Source organism: Crocuta crocuta, unplaced genomic scaffold, assembly GCF_008692635.1.
Source record: "Crocuta crocuta isolate KB4526 unplaced genomic scaffold, BGI_CrCroc_1.0 scaffold217, whole genome shotgun sequence".
In the NCBI taxonomy this organism is placed as follows: Eukaryota; Metazoa; Chordata; class Mammalia; order Carnivora; family Hyaenidae; genus Crocuta; species Crocuta crocuta.
In genome coordinates this window covers 8,354,059-8,363,472 of record NW_027532208.1, presented here as the reverse complement: position 1 = coordinate 8,363,472, position 9,414 = coordinate 8,354,059, and the positions used below count along the sequence as shown (strand labels likewise).

General features: G+C 39.0%; 1 protein-coding gene across 1 annotated transcript in view; it reads right to left on the bottom strand.

The window, feature by feature from the left end:
- The window catches only part of ZNF713 (zinc finger protein 713), a 24,390-nt gene extending 15,719 nt beyond the window's left edge, over nucleotides 1-8,671 (bottom strand). The window contains exon 1 of the mRNA XM_077777934.1: nucleotides 8,585-8,671. Coding sequence (XP_077634060.1) covers nucleotides 8,585-8,671 — 87 coding nt within the window. The remainder of the gene's footprint in view (nucleotides 1-8,584) is intronic.
- Nucleotides 8,672-9,414: the final 743 nt, after the last annotated feature.

Here is a 9,414-nt window from a genome sequence, read left to right as displayed (position 1 = left end):
CGCCTCCCAATTTACAATGGTAGGAAAGGCACAGAAATAACCACTGGAGGTATTTCAAATAAACAGCAGTTCGCTGTAGTTCTAAAATGTAGCTGAACTGTGCACATGTTGAGTGGCATGAATGGGAAAGTTTCATTTTACAAACCCAGTAACTCTTGGTTTCTTTATATTTAACAGTACTTTTTTAGCTGATATTTTTCCTTTTATATTTTACTTTAGGTGGTCAAAGACCTAAAGCAATTAGGGCTTTCAATTTTCTACCTGAAAATCTTCTTAGATAAAGTTCATTAAGTGTACTTCCTATTTTCCTTATTATGAAGGTGACAACATTGCCCATTATTTCTTCTTTGAGGATGCTGGTTCCTCTTCAGGTGGGCTTCTCCAAGGACTGTCTGACTTTCTTCATGGAAAGGTAGAGCAAGCATCCCACTTTCACTGGTCACAGACCTGCCCAGAGTCAAGAGGGAATATAGACCTCAATGTCTCTTGATGCAATGAGTATCAAAGTCACACTGTAAAGAAAGTGCTTCTGATGGGAGATCTTTTGGCCATTTTTCTAAAAATGCAATCTGCCACACACTCGTACCAGCAGAGTAAGAGAGTGCCTGTTTCCCCAAAGCTTTGCCAAGAGATTATGTTACAAGCTTGTGGAAAGTATCAAACTCGTGGCACATATGAAGCTTGGTGATAAAATATCAAGCTTTCTCTAGTTTTAATTTAAACTTCTCTTGTTATGAGTATAGATGACATTTTTCTTGTGTTTAAGATGTACCTGAATTTTCTTTGCTATAAATTATATTTTGTTATGTACATTTTTTATTGGATTCATAATCTCTTATTGATTTAAAGGACTGTTTATATATTTCAAAAATTAGCCCACTGTTAATTTGAGTAGTAAAATGTTTCTCATCACTGGATAATGTCTTTTTACTTTGCTTATAGTTTTCTTATCATGCAGATTTTTTGGATATTTTTAAGGAGTTGAGCCCATTAATCTTTTCTTTTATGGCTTCTGCATTCCCACTAATTATAAAACCTTTCCTCAGTAAAGGAATGCTCTCATTTTTAAAATTGATGTATAATTGAGACACATTATGTCAGTTTCAAGTATACAACATAATAATTTGACATTTGTATACATAGCAAAATGATCACTACATTAAGTCTATTTATCATCTGTCACCATACAAAGTTACCACACTTTTTTTTTCTTGTGAGTTTTACTTTCTTAGCAACTTTCAAATTTGCAATACAATATTGACTATAATACCCCACTGTACATTATATCCCCATTACTTGTACTTATGAGTTTTGGGATTTTTTTGTTTGTTTGTTTCTTTTTTTTTTTTAATTTTTTTTTTTTATGTTTTATTTATTTCTAGGAGAGAGAGAGCGTGAGCAGGGGAGGGTCAGAGAGAGAGGGAGTCACAGACTGAAACAGGCTCCAGGCTCTGAGCTGGCAGTCAGCACAGAGCCCAACGCGGAGCTCGAACCCACGAACCGCGAGATCATGACCTAAGTGAAAGTCGGACGCTTAACCGACTAAGCCACCCAGGCGCCCCTGTTTGTTTCTTCATTTGTTTTGTTTTTTAGATTCCAGATATAAGTGAAGTTATGTAGTATTTATCTTTCTCTGACTTATTTCATTTAGTATAATACTCCTGGAGTCCATCTATCTTGTCACAAATGGCAAGATTGCATTTTATGGCTGACTAGTATTCTGTTGTGTGTGTGTGCACACACACATACATACATGTACACAGACATACACATACATCTTTTTTTTTTTTAATGTTTATTCATTTTTGAGAGACCAACACAGAGCGCAAGCAGGGGAGAGGCAGACACAAAATCTGACGCAGGCTCCAGGCTCTGAGCTGTCAGCACAGAGCCCGATGCAGGGCTCCAACCCATGAACTGCAAGATCATGACATGAGGCGAAGTCGAATGCTCAACTGACTGAGCCACCCAGGCATCCTTACATCTTTTTTATCCATTGATGGGACATTTAAGTTGATTCCATATCTTGGTTATTACAAACAATGCTGCAAAGAACATAGGGGTGCATGTATCTTTTTGACTTTTTGGGTTTTTTTCTTCATATAGATACCCAGAGGTGGAACTGCTGGATTATACAGTAGTTCTATTTTTAGAGTTTATTTATTTTGGGGGGGGGTGGACAGAGAGAGGGAGAGATCACATGTGTGAACCAGGGAGGGGCAGAGAGAGAGGGAAAGAGAATGCCAAGCAGCTTCTGTGCTGTGAGCATGTAGCCTGATACAGGGGCTTGATCTCATGAACTGCAAGATCATGACCTGAGCTGAAATCAAGAGTTGGACACTTCACCGCCTAAGCCATCCAGGTGCCCCTATTTTTAATCTTTTGAGGAACTTCCATTCTGTTTTCCACAATAGCTGCACTAATTTACATTCCCACCAACAGTGCACAAGGACTCCCTTTTCTCCACAGCCTTGCCAACACTTGTTAGTTTTTGTCTTTCTGATAATAGTCATTCTAACAGGTGTGAGGTGATATCTCATTGTGGTTTTGGTTTGCATTTCCCTGATAATTAGTGATGGTGAGCATCTATCTTTCCATGTGCCTATTGGCTTTCTGTATGTCTCCTTTGGAAAAATGTTTTTTCAGATCATCTGTCCATTTTTAAAATCAGATTGCTTGTTTTTTTGCTACTGGCCTGTATGAGTTCTTTATATGTTCTGGATATTAACCTCTTATCTGATACGTGATTTGCAAATATCTTCTCCCATTCAGTAGGTTCCTTTTTATTTTTTTATTTTAAAAAGATTTACTTATTTTTGAGAAGAGAGAGCAAGCGGGGGAGGTGCAGAGAGGTGGAGGGACAGAGGATTTGAAGTGGCTCTGCACTGACAGCAAGGAGTCGGATGGGAGCTTGAACTCACCCATGAGATCACAACCTGAGCTAAGGTCAGACACTCAACTCACTGAGCCACCCAAGTACCTTAATAGGTTCCTTTTTAATTTTGTTGATGGTTTCTTTCACTGTGCAGAATCCTTTTAGTTTGATGTATTCCTATTTGTTTATTTTTGCTTTTGTAGACATTGTTTCTGGAGTCAGATCCCCAAAAATACCACTAAGACTGATGCCAAGGAGCTTACCACCTTTGTTTTCTTCTAGCTGTTTTATGGAGTCTAGTCTTAAAACTGCCATTTTTTCTTGTAATACTTTTAAGGTTTTAAGGTAAAATTTTCACATTTAAATCTTTGATCCACTTGAAGACTATTCTTTTTTTGTCTTCCAAGTTTTAAATTCCAAATAGTTAACATACACTGTAATATTAGTTTCACGTACAGGATTCAGTGATTCATCACTTACATAGAGTACCCAGTGCTCATCACAACAAGTGTCCTCTTTAACACCCATCACCCTTTTAACCCATCCTCCCACCCACCTCCCCTCCAGCAACTCTCAGTTTGTTCTCTACAGTTCAGAGTCTGTTTTAGGTTTGTCTCTCTCTTCCCCTCCCCACTCCCATCCAGGTTCACCTGTTTTGTTTGAAGACTATTCTGATGTAACATATGAGGTATGGATTCAACTTTACCTTTTTCCAGATGGCTCCCCAGAAATGCCAACATCAATTATTGAATAAACTACCTTTTCACTGCTAGTTTGAGATGCAATCTTTATCATATGCAAATTTCTATTTTTCTTTCTTTTTTTCTTTTAAAGTTTATTTATATATTTTGAGAGAGAGAGAGAGAGAGAGAGAGACTCCTAAGCAGGCTCCACACTGTCAGCACAGAGCCCAACACAGGGCTCTAACTCATGAACTGCGAGATTATGACCTGAGCAGAAACCAAGAGTTGGACACTTAACCAACTAAGCCACCCAGGCACCCCACAAATTTCTATTTTTCAACAAATATTCAGTGCTTCCTTATATGACAATCATGGTGCTTGAGTGTTGTAGACTCTGGGTCTGGAGTTCTCTCTTGTCCAGCAAGAGAGCAAGTCACAGGATTAAAATGCGAGAGAGGGTAATGTTTGGGAGGAGACAAAGGTCCCAAATAAGGGCCCTTGCTTTGTTTTTATTAAAATCAGAAGTCTTACAGTGTGATGGTGATGGGCGTGGACAAAGAGATGGTGAACATTAACTCACAGGCATGGGGAAAAGGGGGTTTTGGAGATACGTGGTGTTAGGGATTGGGTTAATACAAAACAAAATTCTAGTGCTGGGTGGAAAGTTGTTTACAGCAAACATGAGGCACCAACTCTGTTTACTCGAAATGGTCTAAGGGACAAGATAGAGCATGCTACCTCAGGGTCAACAAGGCATCCTTCTTTTGCGAATTAGCTCTGATCCCGGTAACCTCGCCCTGCTGCGATCCATAGCCCTACTTACCGATTTACCTATTTTGGTCCTTCCTTCCTGTGAAAGCAGCTTTCTGCTATTGTACTAAGTTGGGGGTGTTTCCGCACTGACTCCTAACCTTGTTTACCTCATTTTGGATGTTTTCATCCTGAGATTTCCTATTCCTATACCTTTGTCCTATACTGGGGGCTTTGCGGGTTTGCCTAATCTTATTTACCTAATCTTGTTTACCCAAATTTGGGTGTGTACTCCTATAGCTTTCTATTTCTTTATGCCTTGTTAACCCATCAGTGCAAGCTCAGGGAATTCCTAAGCTTATTCCTCACACTTGAGATACACCAGTGGGGGGAAAAAGACCAGAATTCCCCACCTTTATGAAATTTACATTCTAGCAAGAGAAAGTAGACAAAAAACAAGATATTTGGGTAAATTATACAGTATGTTAGAAGGTAAAAGAAGAGGGGTGCCTGGGCGGCTCAGTTGGTTAAACATTCGACTTCGGCTCAGGTCATGATCTCACGGTTCATGGGTTCGACCCCAGCGTCGGGCTCTGTGCTGACAGCTAGCTCAGAGCCTGGAGCCTGTTTCAGACTCTGTATCTCTTCTCTCTCTGACCCTTCCCTACTCATGCTGTCTCTCTCTCTCTCTCTGAAATAAATAAAACATTTTTAAAAATTAAAAAAAAAAAAGAAGATAAAAGAAGAGTAGAGTAAGAGGGTTTGACAAGGTGGGGGTGAGGCAGTTGCAATTTTACATAGGGTGGTCAGGAAAGATGTCACTGGAGAAGTGACATTTGAAAAAAGACCTGCAAAGTTAGTAAAAGGTCTTAAGGTGAGAGTGTGTATGGCATGTTCAAGGAAGAATGTGGCCACGGTGACTATGGTGGAGTAAGCAAGGGGTAGAAAAGCGCATGATGAAGTCTGAGAGCTAACAGGCCCAGATTCTGTAGGGCCATTTAGGCCATCATGAGGACTCTGGCTTTTACTCTGAGTGAAATGGGAGCCATGCATTTTGAGCAGATCAGTGACATGATTTGATATACCATTACCCTGCCTGTCACTTCCTGGGCTACATTTTTTTTTGTAATCACCTCTTTTCTTCTTTTGCCTTTACCACTCTTAATAATTTCTGCTCTTTCCCAAAGTAAAGCTCTCAAATCCATTTATTTTTCTCCACCTAGTTTTTTTCTTAATGTTTATTATTTATTTTTGAGAGAGAGAGTGCGTGTGTGAGCAGGAGGCGGGCAGAGAGAGAGGGAGACACAGAATCCCAAGCAGGCTCCAGGCTCCCAGCTGTCAGCACAGAGCCAGATGCAGGACTCGAACCCACAAACCATGAGATCATGATCTGAGCCAAAATCGGATGCTTAACTGACTGAGCCACTCAGGCACCCCTTCTCTACCTAGTTTTAAGTTATTATTTTCTATCATCTACAATACGGCAGTACCTTCTCAAGTGGTTCTCTCCCCCTTCCTTTCTTGCCTGTCACAAATTCATTTGTTATACAGTACACATCTGGGTGATTTTTAAAGTGGAATTCAGTAATTTTTATGTTACTGTCCTGCTTACATTCCCCCAAGGAATCCTACTGAATTACTATGTTACTATCCTGCTGAAATTCCCCAAAGGCTTTCTACTGCATTTCAAATAAAATCCAAACTTTTCTTGCATAAGAAAGTCCTGCATACTTAGGCCATGCATACTTCTCCAAGATTATCTCCAGTCATTCTCTCCCTCCCTCCACTCCAACAATGGTGGCCTTCTTTTAACTTCCCAAAAGTTAAAAGGGTGTATTTGAGATGCATGATGTTTACACGTGCCTAAAATGCTCTTTTTCACTTAGTTCTTATAACACTTATATAACCTCACATCTCACCTTAATTTCACTTCCCCAGAGAGTTTTTCCTTGATTCCCTAATGCACATTTCACAGCATCTTATTCTTATTTTGTATAATAAACACCTCAATTTGCGATTTATTAGTACATCTGCTGAGTGAATGTTTCTGTTAGACTGTAAGCAACGTGGATTTAGGAATGTCTATTTTGCTTACTGATGTTTATCTGATGCCAAGCACAATTTCTCATACACAGTTGATGCTCAAAAATACAGGCTCAATGAACCATCTTCCTTTTTTCTTTTCTTTTTTTAAATTTATTTTGAGACAGAGAGAGACAGACAGATGGGGTGGCAGGTGGGGGAGGGGGTAGCGAGAGTGTTAGCAGGGGAGAGGCAGAGAGAGAATCCCAAGCAGGCTCTATCCTGACAGCGCAGAGCCCAACATGGGGCTCAATCTCATGAACCATGAGATCATGACCTAAACTGAAATCAAGAGTCTATGAAATTAAGTGACTGAGCCACCCAGGTGCCTCTGAACCATCTTCTTTCTTAACATAGTAAGTGGTTCTGGAGAATTAAAACAAACTTCTTTGGCTAGAATGCCAAGAAGCAGATATATCACCTTAATTTTTGATGTCTTTCTATTCCTCTCTGTGGGGAGCCTTATAATTAAGAATAAATTGAATAAATCTATTCCCTGTGACCCGAAGATCCCAAAGCACTAATATACCAAATAAATGCTCAGCTCCAGCTGGCAGTCTAATTGTCCTTGCTTTTGCACAGTTTTATTTCCTGTCTGTAGCACTCCTGTCTACGTCAGTCTCCAAATCCTACCCAATATCAGCACAAATTCACACTCCATCTTCTTCATGAAGTCCACCCTCATCCTTCCAGTCTCAAACAGACTTCTCCCTTCTCTGAGTACCTGTTGTATTTTGTTGCATTCTACACTCACAGGAGCATGCAACATTACCCATTTTTAAATGTGGTATGTTGTAGGCCTATAAAAATCTCCTCCAATGAGTTGACTGGCTAACTACAGATAATGATTATCTCATATAATCTGGAACAAGAGAAGTCCTCCAGATAAGGGAAACAAAGACAAGAAAAATGTAGTTTAAATTAAATCCCCTCACAGCTTGCAGGCCACTGATAGATACCAGAGACCTGCAGAGTGTACCATTCCTCAAAGAGTTTGTGGCTGCCTTAATCCATTAATGTTTACATGTCATTACAACCTAAAAGCAACCTTATCTTTGGGGTCCTGTAAGACTCTGCTTTCACCATACAGAAACTCCTCAGAAACTAAATTTTTCTCCATCTATCCCTGCTCCCTCCACAAACTTCAAAGTAAGTAATCAGTCGCTCCTCACAATCCCAGTGCAGCTCTTTCTGCCCACGAGTCCTGTCCTCATACTTAAATAAAATTACCTTTTTACATCAAAAAAAAAAAAAAAAAGTCTTGAGAATTGTTTCTTAGTCATTTGCTCACAACCTCCACTTCAAATTTCATCACTCCTATCTGAAGCAATTGATACTGGTAGCTGGTGTGTTAAGCTAGAAAGCTGTTAAAGTTGAGATCCATAAAAGATATCTTAAACATTTTAATTTGAAATTATAAATGTATATTCATTTGCTTATCTAAACCTTTACTACGAGAATGATTTTAATGATTGGGTGCCCATACCCATAATACATCAGTTTTTGTTTCATTAAAGTGGAACAAGCAAGTGACACTTGGGAAATAATATAGGTGTAGAATCCTCTGATATTTTTATAATTTTACTTCAGCATTTTATAGTTTTCTCACACATAAATGGATAGCAATTTTTAAAAAAGCAGCATTGATAAGCTCTTTCCAAAGCATCCAACTAGTTTTCACAGAAACAACTCCTTGTCATAGTTACACCTTATCAGTTTACATAATACTTAAATTATAGGATAGTAACAACAGGCTTACACAGGTTTTGTAAGAGATACAAGAAATTCTTAATAAACACTGTCTTGTGGCAGATCTCCTCAGGTATATTTAATAATGCCATTAGCTCCACGCAGTCATACCTGGACATCATTCATTGTTTAAAGAGAGAATGACAAGTGTTGTGTAAAGTCTGGTGAGCTGTTTAAGTAAAGGGTGACTAACAGATAGTCTATGGGTTCTTTTGTTTCCTTTAAAATATCTAGAACAGACATGAGCCCATGATCTGGTAAAAATGCTGGAAGGAAAATAGAGTTATAAAGGATATGTAAGGCAAACGGGAAACATCTTACAGAGATTATCATTTGCCATTGAGAGTCTAAAGGGCTCTGGATACACTTCTGATAATTGAAAAAATAAGTGCCCACATTCTTAGAACTACAACAGCATTTCAGAGGAGATTAAAACTGAACTTACCGGAGACCTGACTATCTGTGATCCATCATTCATTTCCTTCTCCTCCATGTTCCCCCCTTGGGAAAGTATAACATTCTGAGAGGGCATAACTATGAAAAAGAGCAAAGAAGCATCTGGTCAATACATGATATTAACACTGAAACTAACTCTTAAGAGTTTTTGCTTTGTGTTAGGATGGCAGAGAGTTTAGAGAGAAGCCCTCTAAGATATAAGCTCAAAGGCTGGATAACTTAACCGTGACATTCTTGCTCCTCCAACACATTGATGAATTCAATATAGGACTTTTCTCCTACTGTGGCATATGGGAAGTTCAAGAAAGCTAAGTGATTTTCAGCCCTCGCTACATACTAGGGGGTGTTCTGAAAATGCAAATGCTGAGATTTGGATAAATCCAGTATTATCCAAATTGGCCTAAGGTAAGCCTGGGCAACAACATTTTAAATTTGAAAGTCTCCAAGTGATTCTAAGTAAGGAGATGAGAACCACTGAGATGAGCTGATACAGAAAACATATGTTGAGAGCCTCAACTTATTTTTAAGGGGATGCATTCATCCCCAAACTCAAACTCCAGAGATCTTCTCTCCTTTACTTTCTTTAAGATGATCTTTCTGGGCCACCTTGATCTTGGGGTTGTGAGTTAGAGCCCTACGTTGGGTGTAGAGATTAGTTAAAAATAAAATCTTTTTTATAAAAGATGATTTTTCTAATACACAAAGGAGATTTCACTCTTCTCATTTTTCAGAATGTTCACCTTCCTGTTTGAGTACGTGGATTCAGTCCTCCACCAGGATTACTACACCTCTGTGCAGTTCTTAAGTTATAATGTCATC